The sequence below is a fragment of the Chenopodium quinoa genome, unplaced genomic scaffold, assembly GCF_001683475.1.
Source record: "Chenopodium quinoa cultivar QQ74 unplaced genomic scaffold, ASM168347v1, whole genome shotgun sequence".
Taxonomy (NCBI): Eukaryota; Viridiplantae; Streptophyta; class Magnoliopsida; order Caryophyllales; family Amaranthaceae; genus Chenopodium; species Chenopodium quinoa.
This window is the reverse complement of record NW_018744878.1, coordinates 5,446,092-5,464,595: the sequence shown is the minus strand read 5'-3', so window position 1 is coordinate 5,464,595 and position 18,504 is coordinate 5,446,092. Positions and strand designations below refer to the sequence as shown.

Genomic DNA, 18,504 nt, shown 5'->3' with positions numbered 1-18,504 from the left:
GCTCTAGGGGAAGAAAAGCCCTAAATAATTTTATTTAATGGGTATTTTCGACTCCGAAACTCCACGGCACGTGACACCTCAATATTTCGCCGGAAAACTCTCTTTAATAAATTTCTCTCTCCTCTTTTTTCACATTTGGACATCTGACTTTCAAAATTTATTTATTACCAACGAAAATAAAACAAATCCTACACAGATCTAACACTTTACACTCTGCTAAAGCCACTCTTCCCTAAAATAAAAAAATAAACCAAAAAAAAGGCAATTTTTAAAAATTTTCCCTTTCTCTCGAAACCCTAGCCCTAATTTAATGCAATTGTTGTAGATTTCGATGATTCATGTTTACTGTACATAGAGAAAGAAATTCAAGAAGAGAGAGAAAGTTGCTTCCACTTCACATGATTTTTGAGGAAAGCAATTAGCTTTTTTTATTTTTTATTACTCCGTATTATTTTTTATTTTTTTCCTGGTAATTTAACGTTGGTATTTATCTTTTTCCTGTATTTAAAATCAAAACCTGTAGTTTTAATTGATTTTGCAATCTTTTTATTACTATTTTTTTATTTATTCAAATTCCCTAATTTTCAATTTTTGTTGGTGTTGAATGGTGTTAATTTCATATCTATATCTATATTTTTTCTAAAAATAGAAATAAATTTTTGATGAATTTGTTGATTTCGAATTTTGAATTGTTGTAGAGAACCCAAAATTTTGTAAATCTTACAAAATTTGAGCTAATTTAATCTTGGATTTGATAAAATGGGGGCGGTGACATCGACAATGGCGGCGAAATTCGCGTTCTTTCCGCCGGACCCACCGTCGTATAAGGTGGTGATGGAGGAAGGAACAGGGAAGATGAAGATGAGTGAAGTGGTGGAGAGAGAAAATGCAGATGTTTTGAAGCTAAGTACAAAAAAAGGGAATGAAATTGTGGCAGTTTTTATGAGAAATCCAGTGGCAAAACTCACTGTTCTATATTCTCATGGTAATGCTGCTGATTTGGGACAGATGTATGAGCTTTTTGGGGAGCTCAGTATTCACCTCAGAGTCAATTTGATGGGGTAAAATCATGAACTCAATCATTATTATTATTATTATTATTTAAATTAATTTGTACTTTAATTCTGTTGATTACAGGTTTTATTATTATTTTTGGGTTTTCTGTAGTTGATTTGATGGAATTGAAAAAGAATAAAATTTGGTGTATGTGTGTTGTTCTTTGATTTGATGGGGGGATTTTTTGCTTTTCAGTGTTTGTTTGTTGTAGTGTGGCAGGAACTGTTGATTGTTTTGGGTGGTTGTGGTTAATTTAATGGGGAAAGCAAGAATTTTTTGTTTGTTGAAATAGTAATTATAGTCTGTATTATTTTCTAAGAACATGCTTTAATCCATCTTTTGTGTAGAAAGATTATCAGATTAAGGTGATTAGGTGGAGTCGTCGGAGATGAATAGAGACCTAGAAAGGGTTTGTTATGTACCTTTGTGAAGCTTTTTGCAATGATGAAGTTTCTATTGTTAATGAGCTGAATTTTAATGTTTGGAATTATTGTGCGAATTGATGTATCCCTTATTGGGTTTCATGGTGACATTACTTTGAGCTGTTTTGATTTGTGATCAGACTGATCACTGTTTGTTTGAATCTGTTTATCAGTTAGCTAGCTTATGATTGTAGGTTAATCCTTTCTAGTTTTATTGTTGCTTGCAGATACGATTATTCTGGGTATGGACAGTCTACAGGCAAGGTATGTTAATGCATCACCAAGTACTGCCCCTTTTTATTTACCTTGTATAGATGAATTTTGATTTTGATCCGACGGAAAAAACACAAATGGAGATATAATTCTATGTTCTTATGTTCCTGCAGCCGAATGAGCAGAATACTTATGCAGACATAGAGGCTGCATATAGATGTCTTGTGGAAAGATATGGAGTGAAGGAGGAAGATGTTATATTATATGGGCAGTCTGTTGGAAGTGGGCCTACATTAGATTTAGCTACTCGATTACCAAAATTAAGAGCTGTTGTGCTTCATAGTCCAATTATGTCTGGCTTACGGGTTATGTATCCAGTAAAAAGGTCATATTGGTTTGACATATATAAGGTGGGTTAAGGTGTTTGTTGACTGACAAGCAGCTTTGATACACAAGTGCAATTTTTCTAACTTTATTTCTTTGTAATGCAGAATATTGACAAAATACCGTTGGTCAGTTGCCCTGTTTTAGTAATTCATGTAAGTATCCTCTGACTCGTCAACAGTTTGAAATTTTGATATCATACTACACGAGGTTCCTGCATAGGCTGCATTTAATTGTTTGCTCGAATTGTGCTTTGTGCCTTTATACATCCTTCAAATTGTAATTGTAATAATATAAGGGTGCCTTTACATTATAATGTTGATGCAGTATGGAATTTTGTTGTATGGTGTGTGCTTCTGATCTTTTGTGAAGATTATTTGCTCATAGTTAGAATAAGAATCTTTGGGGAAGTGATTTTTTTTTTTCCTTTTCTTAGAAGCAACTTAAATGAGAAGCAAATTAATAATGCACTTTAATTTACTACAGACACTTTAGGTTAGGAGGTTCATTGATTTTGATCTCAACAACTCTAGTAGAATTCAAAAACTTCGAAAATTTAGAAAATATGTATGCTTCTAACTGAAAGCAACTCATATAATCAGCAAATACAGAAAACAACTTGATTTTTCGATGGAAACAAGGAAATTAGAGGAGTAAAGCTTTCTGAGGTTCAGTCTATGAGAGACATATGTGCATTTGGGTTGTCATATACTTCTCTTGAATACAAGTAACTTCCAAACTTTACCAATTTTCCTGGCCAACACTCTGCAAGACTGATATGGTCATATGGTGTTACTTGCCCACTGTAACCTTGAGTGATTGTGTACATCTCCTTTCTGTTGCATTCAGCCAAGAAAAATCAATGGATGAACTTGGATTTTCTTGAAGTAGTGGACTTGACTGGCACCTGGCAGTACATCATATGTTTTGTTGTTGTTGCCGTTGAAAGGTTGGACTCTTGTGATGTCTTCATTTTACATCTTGAGCTTAGGGAAGAGGCTGATCACACATCTGAATATCTGACGGTATTACGAGTTGGTTCTGGAGTACAGAGAATTTTAGGTTTGAAATATGTAAAGAGACAAATGTAACTCAGTATGTTCAAGTTCTATTGAGTACAAGTGTTAGTTATTCTACCACTGTCTATTTAGGGGTGGCTGGGCATGGTTATGGATTAATTGAGTGTAAGAACGGAAAGATTTGAAGCTTGTTATAACTTATCGTCAATGCGAAACTTATCTGTTGAAAGGTTAGTTGCCATATTGGGATGGACTACTATTGTTTTTACACTATGGAAGCCGAAAGTCCTTGCTGCAGATATGTTGCATACTTGCATCATAGCCGTATAAGTAGCTACTTGACTTGGCAATTGGCTCTCTGCCATCCCTCTGACTCCAATGCTTATTGTTATCTAAGTGAAAGATGGAACTACCAATTACTTAGATAAAAACAATTATGTAAAGATGTAACGTGTGGTGTGTTGCCATGTCAAAAAATTTCATCAATGCACTGTTAATGAGAAACATGTCAAGATATTCTGTTAAAACAATTATTTGAAATAGGAAGAATCCTGGAGACTTTTTTCTACGAGTGTTTGTTCGGTGTTGCCTCACTACTAGTATCTTTAAGGAGTATAATTAAGGGAAACTCAGATAGCATATGAAGAAAGCAACATATTTACTAAGATGGAAATGGGAAAATGATTGGAGTAAAACTTTCTCAGCTGCAGACTGTTTAGGAGCAAGTGTAACCAGTAGTTTCTTGTCATCTATGTGTTTTTAAGCAGGTAGCTTCAGAATTCCACTTGGAAAACATGCTGTAAGAAATCATCCAATAGGGTATCTGGAAAGCATGTATGCTTCTAATTGAAAACAATTTAAATAAGAAGGAATATAAGAAAACAACTTGTAATTGAGATATAAGGAAGTTGGAGAAGTAAAGCTTTCTTTGCCGCAGATAATGAGGGGTAAATGCAATTGACTAGTCTGTTATCTTTCCTGAACTCAAGTAGCGTCCAAAACTCTAAACTCTATTGGACCAACATGACATGTTGCTGAACTTTTATTTTGCTTTTTCTGAATATATTTAAAAATGGTTGTGTGATGGTGGCTATTGCATACCTCTGCTTTATTGTTTTCAGCCAAGGATCAAATAGGATAGATACTAATAGAATGTAGTCAGGTCTCAGTTGTAGCTAGATATACAAAATAAAGTGAACTCAAAGAATCGGAGAAGAAGAACCCTAGCTACCACCTATCAGGCGGAAAACCGCACTATGGAGTATGGATGGGTGAAGAAAATGTTTTTGTGGTGTGTTCATGTCTGTAATCATCATTTATTTGTTTTATCTGTTGAAGGGTTGGAATTCTATGGTGTCTTAGAATTTTGTGAGCATGGGAGTTGTGATCCTGTGGGTACTGTGGTGTTTTTGAGTTGTATGTGTGGTGGCAGGCTGGCAGCTATAACATAGTTTAAACCTTGTTCTTCTTGGTATTTGTTTCTTTTTTGGTGCAAATGAGGGGTGGAGACTGACAATAATATAAATAAGAAACTTAACATGTTTTCATAGCACCTACAAAATCCTCAAGGGGAGAGAAAAGTCTTGTGAAGGGCTATAAAAGAAAATAAAAGTAAGTGATATCATGTAGCTATATTATATAGTAACTAGTAAGATTGTAACTCTTAAGGCCTAATGTTGCTAAGGTCACCTGGCTACCCACATGGTAGGTAGTAATGTAGTATGGAGTACAATGACTTGGATTTAAAATTTTGTGAAGAGGCACTGGAATGAATATCAGTGTGTTCACGATCTTATTTATTACAAGTATAAAGCTATAATACTGTCATATATTACTGGGGGGATAGCTTGGTGTGGGGTTGGGTTTGTTGATTCCGGGAATGGGAAATCGATTGAAACTTGGTATGTCTTATTTTCAAAGTAAAATCTACTTGTTAGAAAATTTGATGTAATTTTGGAATGGTCTACTATTGGTCTTACAGTAGTGCAAATCAAGATTCCTCCTAAGTGTAGACAAATTGCAAAGGTGGCTATTTGACTTACCATTTGGCTCTTTTCCGCCCTCTTTGATCCCCAACATAACTCTCTTCTAAAGTTCTAAATTTTGATTGAGTGCAAGAAGGAACCTTGAATAATCATAATCTTAACTATTTAGTGAAAATTCATGATGTTATGGCTTGTTATTTTAGTGTGTCAAGAAATTCTGTTAAACCTTTTTTATTCTTTCTTTTTGTGGGGGTGGGGTGGGGGAAGGGAGTAGGTGTTGAGAGTAAGGCGCACACTAAAGTTTAAGTATAGTTCAGGTATCAATTATCCATGGTGATTTTCTTTGTTACTTGACCATGCTAATGATTTTAGTTAGGGAGGCAGTTTATATTTATTGAGTGAGTCTGGGAGTACAAAGGGTGTATGGTACAACACTATGATCTTTTACAGTTTTGCTATCCCTAAATCTAGTCATATCTGTATTCATTGACTGGTGATGGTTAAACTTCCTTTTACTGGACTCTTGGTGTAGTGTTTCATCTTAGTTGCACATCCACTTCATTGAGCGAGAATTTATCACATATGAACATGAATGTAACCTCCTATCTAGATTTGATCAGGCACTCAATCTATCTTCACTGTTCAGTTCTATTTCAAATTTTGACAACCATGTGCCAACCTGCCAACTAATTTATACTTGTATGAGAAGATGATGATATACTTACATTTGTTGATGCTGCAGGGGACATCTGATGACGTGGTTGATTGGTCTCATGGTAAGCAACTGTGGGAGAATTGTAAAGAAAAGTATGAGCCATTATGGGTTAAAGGTGGAAATCACTGTGACTTGGAGCTTTATCCAGAGTACATAAAACATCTTAAAAAGTTCATATCTGTTGTTGAGAAATCACCACAATTAAGAAGCGGATCTGGATTGAGTTCTGAACGATTGGATCATCCACGGAGGAGCAGCACAGATTGTCGAGATAATAAATCAAGATCAAGTGCTGATCAAAGAGAAATGCCTAGAGCAAGTATGGACCAAAAAGAAAAATCCAGGAAAAGCTTAGATTTAAGAGACAAGTCAAGAACCAGTACCGACAACAGAGAAAAATCGAGGAAGAGTTTAGATCTTCCTGATAAAGCAAATAACTCTATTGAACGGCCTGATAAAGCTCGGAATAGTGTTGATAGGTCAGTTAAACGCAGAACAACTCGGAATTTCTTTTGTTGACTGTCATCCCTTAATTTCTTTTGCCACTTCCAGTTCTAGCTTATCCTCTGAATTGTTGTTTATTTCGAACACTGATTTTGCAGATTTGGTGGGATGATAAGATATGTGGGATTGTGCAATATTGATTGTTTTAGGCCTTCAGCCACAGGGTGATGGAGAAGGGAAGAGGCCTGTCCACGAACTGAGATTGTAATTTTTCCTTTCTTTTATATATTTGATAGTGTTGTGGGGGTCTGGGATTGTTTTTCCTCAACTTTAAGAGAAATAACAGTATCTTGTTGATCCTGAGGCAGATTGTCTACTGCATGTCAGTTTTTTATCTGTCGGGATCAATGACGATTACCTTGTTGTGTCTTCCTTGTCTAGTTGTGTATGCTGAGCAAAGGCAGGAGTTGTTTGTACAATGCTCTTGCATTCTCTCATGTAAATATACTAATTAAAAAGCTTTGTCCTATATTAATTCTGACAAATCATATTCTGTCGAAGTTTGTAAGTCTAGCCTCAAATGTTTGATTCTTCAATCTTCCTGATATTTGTTGCTCCATCAGTCTACTACTCCACTCTTCGTAAGTTGCTACATCTGATCATGAGATGTGGCCAAATAAAGTCGCCTTTTTGTGCCTGGGAGATGAGCCACATTTTTTGTACAGTAAAATGGCCTAAGTTCAAAAACTGTTGAGGGTCAAATGATGGATAATGCTCTCTCGTCCGGTCAAGGGTCCGTGAAATGGCTGGAATCAGTTGGACTAGATTTACAGTTAAGACTCAAAAAGTTGGAATTCACATATGAAGAGCCTGTATTCATTGACTGATATGAAATGAACTGAATTGTATTGAACTGAAAATAATCTAATGAAAACAGACCCGAAGTATAAGTATTTTATATAGAGTAGTTGTAATTTGTTGCTTTAATAGTTTATCTTACCTTTTACTAAAGTAATTAAAAATGTACGATGAAATGTATGCTATTACACACGATAAAATGACTAACTAAATAAGCAATAAAAGATATATAATCAAAATGAAAATACTAGCTTATAATTTTAAGAAACATATCTAATCATTGATTTTTTTTTTTTTTTTAAATTCTTATTTTGCAAACCAAGTCTAGATAGATATGTGTTAAATTTAGAAGAAAAAAAAAGACTAAGGTAACTAAAATGAAGGTTAATAGTCAAATAGAATCACTCTCACAAGTAATTCTTTGAAATATTGCCTATATACTTATATTTAAGGAAATAATTCTCAATCAAACAAATTAAAAATCACATGAATGAGACAAGCAGATTTTATAATTTATACAATTCAATATGTTCTCTAACTTTCGTCCTTCTAATGGTTAAAATAAAATAAAATGGGAGTACCACACACAATAAAATGGATTTATAGGTGGTTGTAGTTTTCTATTTTTAGGTTTTTTTTATTTATAAATCATACTGCGTACTACTTATGGTATATGGTGTATGATGAATAAAATAATATAAGTATGTACATAAAAAAAATGCCAATTGCCAAACCTATAGTATGTACATAGTACTAAATGAGATTCTATTAGCAACCATAAACCCTAAACCCTTAATCACCAAATAATCATATACTCAATACTCTATTACTCTGTATTAATTATTATGTGTTCCAAATTATCTTCAACCTCCAATGGTAAAATTTGTTGAAGATATTTTTGAGCAAATTTACAAAAATCTAGACTTCACTTTCATCCTGAAGTCGGCTGTTTCACCGAAAACAAACCAGAAGCTGAGGTTTTAGAAGGGGTTTTTCAACACTCATGTATTTCTCGTCTTCTTCTTCTACCCATCCAATTCTGGTAATTCCATTTTCTGCTATCTCCTCTAATTCTTCATTTTCCCAAGAATTTCTTGTTAATCGATTAGAACAATTTGATGTCCAGTAGTAGTATTTCTTCATTTCCTGCTAATTTATCGCAGAATTTTGACCCTTATATTTCAATTTGTAAATCAAGGAGTACTTTTGTGGTAAACCCTTCTTTTGATTCCACAGTTATGTGGAGAAACTTTGCTAAACAAGCCATTTCTAGAACCCCAAATTTATTTTCGCGTAATTTTAGCTTTCTGGGGGTTTCCCATGATTGTGTTATAGCTGAGAGGTCGAAATTAAGGCCGTTTGAGATGGGTTGTTGTAAAAAAGTGAACTTTTCTGAGGCGGGTTTTTGTAGAAAAGGCGGGTCATTGATGAAGGAAGAGATTGAGGAGAGACCTCTTTCTGGGTTTTTGAGTAATCAATGTAATTCAAATGTTCTATGTCCTAAAGGGTTTGCTAGTGTTGTCGAGGCCGAATTAGCCTCGTCAACTGATTTGGAGGATGATGATTCGGTTTTTGATGAAATTCAGGAGTTGGTGGAGGAGATGAGAAAAGAAGAGAATAGGGCAAAATGGCGAGAATCACGGCAAAGACAGCCGAAAATGGTGGCGGGTATGCCGCCTTACAAGTACCATAAGCTTAGGAATAGGCAGATAAAGCTTGAGACTGAGTCATGGCAACAGGCAGCTAATGAGTATAGGGAGCTTTTAGCTGATATGTGTGAGCATAAGCTGGCACCTAATTTGCCATATATGAAGTCATTGTTTCTTGGTTGGTTTGAGCCATATCGAGATAGCATTATAGAGGAGCAAGAAATAATCAGGCAAGGGAAGTGCAGAGGTGCATATGGGCCGTATTTCGATCAGTTACCTGCAGATATGATGGCAATTATAACAATGCATAAGTTGATGGGAATGTTAATGACTGCAAGTGGCTATGGCTCTGCAAAGGTTGTTCAAGCGGCTTGTGCTATAGGCGAAGCCATTGAACAAGAAGTGGGTAAACTCGTGTTTTCTTCCTTTGAATTATGGCATATGTATTGATTTCAAGTACTAATGCTTTTTATCATGATACATGGCTAATATAGGTTAGGATACACACATTTTTAGAGAAAACAAAGAAGAAAAAAGGTGACAAATGTAAAAAATCTGATGAAGCTGGTTCTGATGCTGAGATCCAAGAGCAACAGCATCTTAGAAAGAACGTAAATAGCTTAATTAATAAACAAAAGCGGCGACAAGCGCTGAAAATTGTTGATTCTCAAGGTCATTTGAAGCCTTGGGGTGCGGAGGCAAGGGCTAAGGTAGTTGTTTTTACCTAAACTTGTACCATATCTCATTTATAAGAAGGAAGCATCCTCATTTCCTTGTTGCAGGTTGGGAGTCGTCTGATCGAGTTGCTGGTCCAAACAGCATACATACAACCTCCAGTTAGTCAAACAGCTAGTGATGCTCCTGACGTTCGACCAGCTTTTGTGCATTCTCTGAAAAATGTTGGCCCTGAGAACAAGTAATGAAAGATCTCTATTCTAATGCATCAACTAGTTCAATCGGGTCTGTTTGATTTGCTATGTAAATAAGAATGAACTTTGGGTTTTTTTTTTTAACAGGAAAACCAGCCGAAGATTTGGGATGATTGAATGTGACCCACTGGTTATCAAAGGTCTTGAAAAAACTGTAAGTTGGATCTTGTAAAGTTTATAAGAATCAATTCTGTTGTTGGGCCAAAAAAGTTAAAAGTTCATTTGTGCTTTTCCTGTACTTGTCTATGCACTCGGTGATTTCTCTGCAAAGCATTTTTACTTGCTATTGCCCCTGTTATAGATTGTTTATAATCTTTGGAAAACAGTTACCATAAACATCTGTTGTTGCTTTTGCAGCCAAGGCACATGGTTATCCCTTATATGCCAATGTTGGTACCTCCAGAAAAATGGACGGGGTATGACCCTATGCCTCATACTTCACATATATTTCATGTCATGGTGTAATGGTGTATTATTCTCTTTTCTCTCTAAGTCCTTATACTCCTAAAACATAATCAATTTTTGTGTATAACAATCCCAAATACTTTGACCAGTCTCGTTGGTAACCCTGTCTGAGTTTTGTGCATCACATATTCACATTGTCTCTTATATTACTATAGCCTAATAAATAATTACCGTATTCTCTCTGTAATACTTCTTCCATGCACCCTGTTAGATTCAAGCTTCAACTTCCTCCTAAATGCAATACTGTCTGAATCCTGTAGTGTGCTTTTTTTTTTAGTCTCCTCTTTCATTGGCTAGTTCCATTAAAAGTGTGACATAATTTGAGCTAATCACTGATTGTTTCTCCCCTAATTTTTCCAACGTTAAGCTACATATATTTTTTATGTAATTTTGTAGAAACTTTTGTTGGTGGTGTTTCTTTTGAAGACCATGTGCTCATTTTCCCTTAGATGTATTTCTAGAAGTATTGAGTGACTGGTGCTTTGTGAGAGCTGGAAGATGCATCTAAATTGTTAAGTACAAGGAATATCTAGGAGTTCTAGGGATGGAGTGAGAAGAACCAGCAAAGTTAATAGGGAGACACTGAGAGAAGGAGTGGTGAACTTAGATACTTAGTTTCTCTATGCAAACTGATGAAAGAGGAACCAAAGCCCCCTCTTAGATTTTCCACTGAGCTGTAATTGTGGGCTTTAATTGCAGTTTAGCCTCTTGTGCTTTCCCCAGATATTTTAACTTTATTGGGGCCCAGGGTGGGTGACTGGGTTCGTATTTTTGTTTCTGTGGAATTGCAACAACAAAGGTCTACCTTCAAAGTGGCTTAGTGATGTCCTAAGAATCAGACTCAACGTGGTTTCTTGAAATACTGGTTATGTCTCTTACTGTTGTATGGTTGTCTTGTTGTAGTTATGATAAAGGAGCATACTTGGTTTTGCGATCATTTGTCATGCGAACTCATGGATCCAAGAATCAGAGAGTAGCAGTTAGGACGGCCTCTGAGGAACAGCTAAAATCAGTTTTTGAGGTCAGGGAGGGAAAAAGATCTCTTTCTGCGTAATCTGCTTTTGCACTTTATTCTTTTGTCTACTTCTTGTGATCTTACGAATTTGCTCTCTGAAAGTGACTGATACAAATTCTGTATTAAATTGCTACTGGTTATCCTTTGCAGCAATATTATTTATTTTTCTATTTATTTATAAAATTGCACAGGCCTTGGATACACTTGGAAACACGAAATGGAGGGTAAATAAAAAAGTTCTTAGCATTGTAGATAGGGTATGGGCTAATGGAGGTCGTCTGGCTGACTTAGTTGATCGAGATGATGTGAGTTATCTCATTTCTTTCCATTCTAAGTATATTAGTTCTCATGTTAGGCTCCTCTTTCCATTCTAAAAAACATCGAGATGGTTTTTTTGTTGTTTTTTTATTTTTATTTATTTTTATTTTTTATTATTTATGATTATTATATTTTTTTTTATTGCAGGTTCCTCTGCCAGAAAAACCAGACACAGAAGATGAATCTGAGCTGAAGGCATGGAAGTGGAAAGTCAGGTCTGTAAAGAAAGAGAATCGGGAGCGACATTCTCAACGCTGTGATGTAGAACTCAAACTTGCGGTTAGTAAAATTATCCTTGAGCTGTCCACTTAAGGTATTTCTTAAAGTCATGGTATAGACATGACTTAGTACCTTTTTTCAAAAAATAGGTTGCTCGGAAAATGAAGGACGAGGAAGGCTTTTTCTATCCGCATAATGTTGATTTTCGCGGTCGAGCATATCCAATGCACCCATACTTGAACCATCTAGGGTCTGATATGTGTCGAGGCATTTTAGAGTTTGCAGAGGGTCGAGCTCTTGGAAAATCAGGATTGCGTTGGTTGAAAATACATGTGGCAAATCTTTATGCGGGTGGCGTCGACAAATTATCTCTAGAGGGTCGAATAGCATTTACTGAGAACCATTTGGATGATATATTTGACTCTGTGGATAAGCCCCTGGAAGGAAGGTGTTGGTGGCTGAAAGCAGAAGATCCTTTTCAGTGTTTAGCTGTCTGTATTGATTTAGCTGAAGCTCTGAGAAGTCCTTGCCCTAAATTATACAAGTCCCATGTTCCAGTTCATCAGGTGAGCAATTAAAGACTTTCTGCTTTAAAGTTTACCTTGAATGGTTCAGTTGGATAGGCTATTACTGTAGTAAGTTTGAATTTAAATTTTTTACGTATTACTATTTGTTATTTGCTAACAAACCTTCTGCTTCCAATTATATGTTGAAAAACCTTGGCCTGGTATATAATGACCAAAGTTGGACAAACTGGTTTGAGGAAGTTTTCCCTAGCTGGCTGTGGGCTGTTCTTTCTATGTCAGGGATTGACGAATCTTATAATCTTGATCATGCAAAGAAAATAAATACTTTATTATGCACTGTATCTATACCTTACTTTAGGGATTAAACAATGGGATTGTATCTGGCTAAACATTCTGATTAATTTATTCTTGCAAGAACTAATGAGGTCAGCAGGATTTTCAAATGTATGATCTAACAAGGTAGATCATGCAATCCAATTAAAGAACCAAAGTAGAGCCACCCTAGAAGCAACTTCGTACAAGTATTGTTTTACAATCCTGTGCTATGTAAACTTCCATGACCTGGCAAACTGCTTTTATGGAATTCACCAAAAATGTAAATAAATGAAAAAATAAATATTATTATTCTAGCTATCTTTTGTGTATTGCTGTTGGAGGCTAAGGGATTTCAAAGTGAGTATTTTCATGTGTTCTTATCTTTTTCAACATTCCTTGATTATGGAAGTCCTTATGGTTGTTGAATATGCAAGGAGTGGATGATAATAGTAGCTTGCTCTGTGCTGTGTAGTGTGAAAGAAGCAGATACGTTTAGTTGAAGGAAAAAAAAAACATTTGTGAATTAAGTGGAGGGATGAACATTAGCCACATGGACCTATCAGGTTGAATTTACATCACATGAAATAGGATGAATTAAGCAGAGGTTTATGTTTCTAGGTTGCCGAGGATCAAAGATAGCTTTATAATGTTAACTTTCTGTGCTATATTATTCCCAGGCAAAAGACATCATTGGAATTATATGCTACTGCACTAAGGTGTTGCTAGCATTAAGTTACCATCTATAAAAAAAAAAAAAAAAAAAAAAATTGCATTTCCCTTCCTTTCAATATTGAGCAGATGATGCAGAGCTCTTTATGGATTGCAGGGATAAACAAACTGCTTGTTTATCTTGAATTAATCTCATTTCGTGTTCCAGTTTGTTTGAGTTGTTTCTTCTTGAACTCAACATCTCTAAACTTTCATCATGTCAAAAACGTAGACATTTTGTGACACTTAGTTTTGATCAAGCTGTAGTTCTAAGATGCTGGGTTGGCAATATGAGACAAGATAATTGATATTTACCTATTTTTCTTTTCCCCCCTCTTCCAAGTAACTTTTTGGCACTGTTCATATAAATTTTTTTCCCATCTAATTTAAAATGTGAAGTGTGAGCAGTTTTCAGCTACATATGAGCTGATTAATATTCTCCTTTCCGTTTAAATAGGATGGTTCTTGCAATGGATTACAGCACTATGCTGCTCTTGGAAGAGATAAGGTAGTTCCCTCATTCTCTGTTATTTTGAAGTCTTGCTATTAGTGTTTAATAATTGGTCATTTAGTTAATTTGGTATGTAAAGGACATAGCTTTACTGCAAATGTAGGTAGGGTAAGGCTGTGAAATGTTTGATTGATTAGGTTAATCTCTTCTCCATCTTCCCTCACTTCCATGTAAGTTTGAATTATGAAAATGTCGTATAATAAGATCAAGTGTGGGTTGAAATTAGAGAACTCTCCCTCCTGTTATATCCAATTATATTAAATCAAAGGGGAAGTTTGAGAGAGAAAGAGGGGTGGGGTGGGGGGGAGGGTAGAAAAATGCGATGGGGATGTTGGCAGAGAAAGTTATTGATTTCTCACAAAGTATTTGTATTTCAGTTGGGAGCAGCAGCTGTCAATCTTGTTGCTGGAGAAAAACCAGCTGATGTTTACTCAGGCATAGCTGCTAGGTAAGGACCCTTGGCTTTCCCTTTGCTTTGCATTATAGTATATATATTATATTCAGCTGTGATTAAGGACATCATCCCCCAATGCCCCCTAGTCTTACTTCAGATCACTTGCATGTATTTGTGAGTGTAAGGTCAGTTCTATGTGATCGCCAGTTTCAATGCCTACAATGCTGTGAGAATTTTAGGTACAGGTTATTTTTATATGAATGCTGCTAATGGACTGACTGTTACCATTGATTCGGGTTTAAGCTTTGAATGTATAGCATTGGGTTTGAATATGCTCTGATGTGTTTATTAGATTTTTCTCCATGTTTCCCTTGAATGCTTATATTAAAATTTTGTGCCAAGGAACGCTTATAAAATCCCAATTTTGTCGTAAAACTCTGACAGTTGAATGTTTGTGATTTTATGATGCAGAGTTCTTTCCATCATGCAAGAAGATGCCAAGAAAGATCCCGCTGATTTTCCAGACACTGTGCATGCAAGGAAGCTGATCAACCAGGTTTGTGGTTTAATTAATTGCTTTGTGTTGAGTAGGTTGTGTGTAATGGACTGATGTTCTAGCTTAGTATTTCTGATTTAACAAAACAAATAAATAAGGATAAAGGCTTGATAATTCGATTGATAATGGCTGGAAGCTTATAAAGGTAGTAGGTTTAGCCTACAACTCTCCTATTAGCAACTTGAGGTTGCCACTCTCTATTTCCAATAACCCAATTCATGCCTACCTTTTCCCTTCCCCCCTCTATCTATTTATAATTTATATTAAAGCTAAGGACTATAAACCAAATAATATTAAACTTCCCATATTGCCCCTCCTAAGATTAGTCTTACATTGTGATGCCTGAATTTAGCTGAATAATATAGACTTGCTACAAGTTATAATCTCTCTGTTATGTTCTCATCTTTACAGTCTTATGCTTCTTCCAAATGTAGGTGGACAGGAAATTGGTTAAGCAGACAGTGATGACCTCAGTGTATGGTGTCACTTATATTGGTGCTAGAGAGCAGATCAAGAGGAGGTTAAAAGAACGTGCTGCATTTAGTGATGAGACAGAGATTTATGGGGCAGCTTGTTATGCAGCCAGAGTAAGACTGTGTGGATGACTTAGAGCTTAGTTTCTACTAAGTGCAGAACCTGCTTATGTTAGCAGGACTTTTGACCATTCTGTTCTTTCCAGGGACTTGACTGATGAGTGTTCTCTTACTGTTTGGATAGGTTACATTAACTGCGCTAGGCGAGATGTTTCAAGCTGCCCGTAGTATTATGAGCTGGCTTGGTGATTGTGCGAAGGTTTTTCCTACCTACAATTATATGCGTAGACATGTGCTTTTATGTTTTACTGGCTGCTACATTTTTTTTTTCTCTGCATGCTTGTGTATTGGTTGTGGTTAAAATGTTGTTATTTTTTATTTATGTGGACGGGCCATCGGTGAGTACCTTTGTGAGAAGTAAATTAGGAGTAGTAATTAATCTTAAAAACCATTAACTTCTGTAATAAATAATATTCTAAATGTCCATCCCCCATTTACACAAACCTGTATAACATGTCCCTAAATTACAAAATTTCTGGTTTAGATTATAACATTATGTGATGTTAATCATGCTATTTAAGATGTGAGCTTTTGATATGAATTTGTGTGGATGTGGCCTCCCCACCATTTGCTTCTTTATCTTTTGTGTGTGTTACCTTATATGCATTTACTTGATGGCTGAAATTTGTGCAGATTATTGCATCAGAAAATCAGCCTGTGAGGTGGACAACGCCATTGGGTCTTCCTGTTGTGCAACCTTACTGCAAGAAGGGTAGGCATCTGGTACGGAATCATCTACCCTTTCTTTGTTTGCCTTCCTTTTTCTGTTTGAAATTTATCTTAGGAAGATTAATATTCGCTTGTTTGATATATATGATGCAGATCAGAACATCCCTTCAAATGTTGACGCTGGAAAGAGAAACTGAAAAGGTATTATTCTTGAATTCTGTTGTCCAATTTTTAAATTGCTCATGGTAGTTAAAAGCTTTATTAATGACTTGCATATATTTTCTTTGTTTTTATTTAAGTGAAAGTGGTCACAATGTTTAGAAAAGATATGTATGCAAATGACTAAATCAAGACAATCCTATAAAGGCTATAATGCATTGGAATACAATTTCAATATCTTTTCCTGTGAAAGAAATCCTAGATGACCATGTCTATTGTGTGCAGGTTTCCATAGTTTTTTTTTTGCAAAATTATCCACATTGTAAATGTTGCACTCCTACTATAATGATATCACTTTTGTTCTTTGCTGAGATTGCTGCACCTTTATACTAGGTGAATTCTTCTTTGGTTGCTGCAGTCTCATAAGCAATGAAGCCTTCTGTTGAACTTGAACCAAAGTATTGTTGTTACGGATGTCTGAAGAGATAGAGAATTTTGTTTTGCAAATCAGTCTACACAACTCTGCAATAACTGAGCATAACCATTGATTTTATTTTATTTTTTTTCCTTTGTCGCAGATTATGGTTAAGCGACAGAAGTCAGCTTTTCCACCAAATTTTGTTCATTCCCTTGATGGGTCACATATGATGATGACTGCAGTGGCCTGCAAACAAGCAGGCTTAAACTTTGCAGGTTTATATTTATATTTGTATTTACTCTCAATACTTTTCCTTTCTTTGTTATTTCAGGGGATTTAGATGTGATTCTTGCTTATTTCTTTGCATTTGATGATTTTAGGAGTTCATGATTCATATTGGACTCATGCGTGCGATGTGGATCAGATGAGCATGATACTTCGTGAAAAATTTGTGGAACTCTATGAACAACCAATATTGGAAAATGTAAGTTGCGCGTGTAGATAATAGTTGGTGCTTTTTTGTGCCATTATCTGTCTATGATTTACATTGGTAATAGACGAATAGGTATACCCTTCTAAAATAAAAATGGCCTTGTGCATAGCTCATGAACGTAACAGCAAAAACCATTTACAGTTGTAACGCAGAAGGCCTCTCCTGGAAAGAGACCAAGGGAAAACTATCTGGTTATGCATTTAAGATATTCCTTGCTTCTTCTTGAATTACTCTGAAAAATTATTGCTTGAGTGGAAACTATATACTTACTGTTTGATCTGCTTTATAGATGTTTATTTCCAAAGCTGAATCATTTTATTCCTTTCTTTGGATCATTGACAGTTACTGGAAAGTTTCCAGCAATCTTTCCCTACACTATCCTTTCCTCCTCTGCACGAGCGAGGAGACTTTGAACTGAGGGAAGTTTTAAATTCACCATACTTCTTCAACTGAGCCAACAGAATTTGTCACTGTATTAATCATCCCCTCTTCCGCCACCACTGGGTAAGGCACATGCCATGCTGCTGCTCCCTTGTGACACGAACAGCTTCTATGTAGTGCACTTGCTAGGATTCAGATGATCTTCTGTAGCTAGGTACTGGCTTCTGCCTTTTGATGAGAAGCCACTGAGACATAATCATCTGACAGACAAGAGGACTGTTACAATTTGTGGCAAGTCAGGAGAATGACTGCAGATTCGAGCAATTCTTGCCATTCTTTATAGTAAATTGACATGTAATGTAGCCAAGATAGGTGATTTCTTGTATGTAATGTACAGAACTAGAGAGCTTCCTCTGAGAAAAAAGTCCTGCTGTATACCCTTACTGTATATATTACGCCGTTTAAAGCTAGGAACCTTGAACATCCTCTTCTCCCTTCTAATCTAATTGAACAAATTCTTCACATTTTATGAACTTTTTTTGGTTATTTATTTTATTTTATTTTTTTTATAAAAGCAAAGAAATAAAAGAAAAGAAAGAACATTAGAATCCCCTCCTCATGGGGGAACTGTACTCCTAAATCCTAATACAATTCCTTATTTTTTTACAGTATGTGCGATGGGTAATCTACTAATCTGTTATTTAGTAAAGATTCCTCCATATTAATGTTATCCTAAAATGTTACCCAGAATGTCTAAAAGTTGCCAATAATTTGATAATTTATTGATAAAAGTGCTCTTTAAATAACATAAAATCAAATCCCACTACACTATTCATAAAACCTTATTGGAAAATTTCCTAAATTACCAAAAGTCCCAAATTAATTAGAGGTATCTTAGGAAATTTTCTTTCCGGTGTTTACTTCACTATCTCACTTATGAAAGTGTGGTTTGTTGATGAATTAAAATTTGAGATAAAATAGTGTAATAAAGTTTATTAAAAAATAAACAATGTGACAAAAAAATAAAGAGACATAATCATATACTTCATACTACTTGAAACTAATACACATAAGTTAGAGAGGTAAAAA

At 35.5% G+C, this 18,504-nt stretch overlaps 2 protein-coding genes across 2 annotated transcripts; both read left to right on the top strand.

The window, feature by feature from the left end:
* Nucleotides 1–36: 36 nt before the first annotated feature.
* Nucleotides 37–6,811, top strand: LOC110705750 (protein ABHD17B-like). The gene is made up of 6 exons (XM_021883672.1): nt 37–1,061; nt 1,706–1,742; nt 1,865–2,101; nt 2,183–2,230; nt 5,822–6,273; nt 6,397–6,811. The coding sequence occupies exons 1-6, from the start codon at nt 760–762 to the stop codon at nt 6,464–6,466; spliced, it is 1,146 nt and encodes a 381-aa protein (XP_021739364.1). The 5' UTR covers nt 37–759; the 3' UTR covers nt 6,467–6,811.
* Nucleotides 6,812–7,882: 1,071 nt separating this feature from the next.
* LOC110705749 (DNA-directed RNA polymerase 2, chloroplastic/mitochondrial-like) lies at nt 7,883–17,948 on the top strand. Its single transcript, XM_021883671.1, has 19 exons — nt 7,883–9,147; nt 9,240–9,455; nt 9,528–9,661; nt 9,762–9,828; nt 10,032–10,090; nt 11,043–11,160; nt 11,346–11,459; nt 11,620–11,751; nt 11,841–12,257; nt 13,699–13,749; nt 14,130–14,200; nt 14,618–14,702; nt 15,137–15,289; nt 15,420–15,494; nt 15,929–16,018; nt 16,118–16,165; nt 16,702–16,816; nt 16,922–17,025; nt 17,377–17,948. Exons 1-19 carry the CDS (start codon nt 8,215–8,217, stop codon nt 17,485–17,487), a joined length of 3,093 nt encoding a protein of 1,030 aa, XP_021739363.1. The 5' UTR covers nt 7,883–8,214; the 3' UTR covers nt 17,488–17,948.
* The last annotated feature ends 556 nt before the right edge of the window (nt 17,949–18,504 follow it).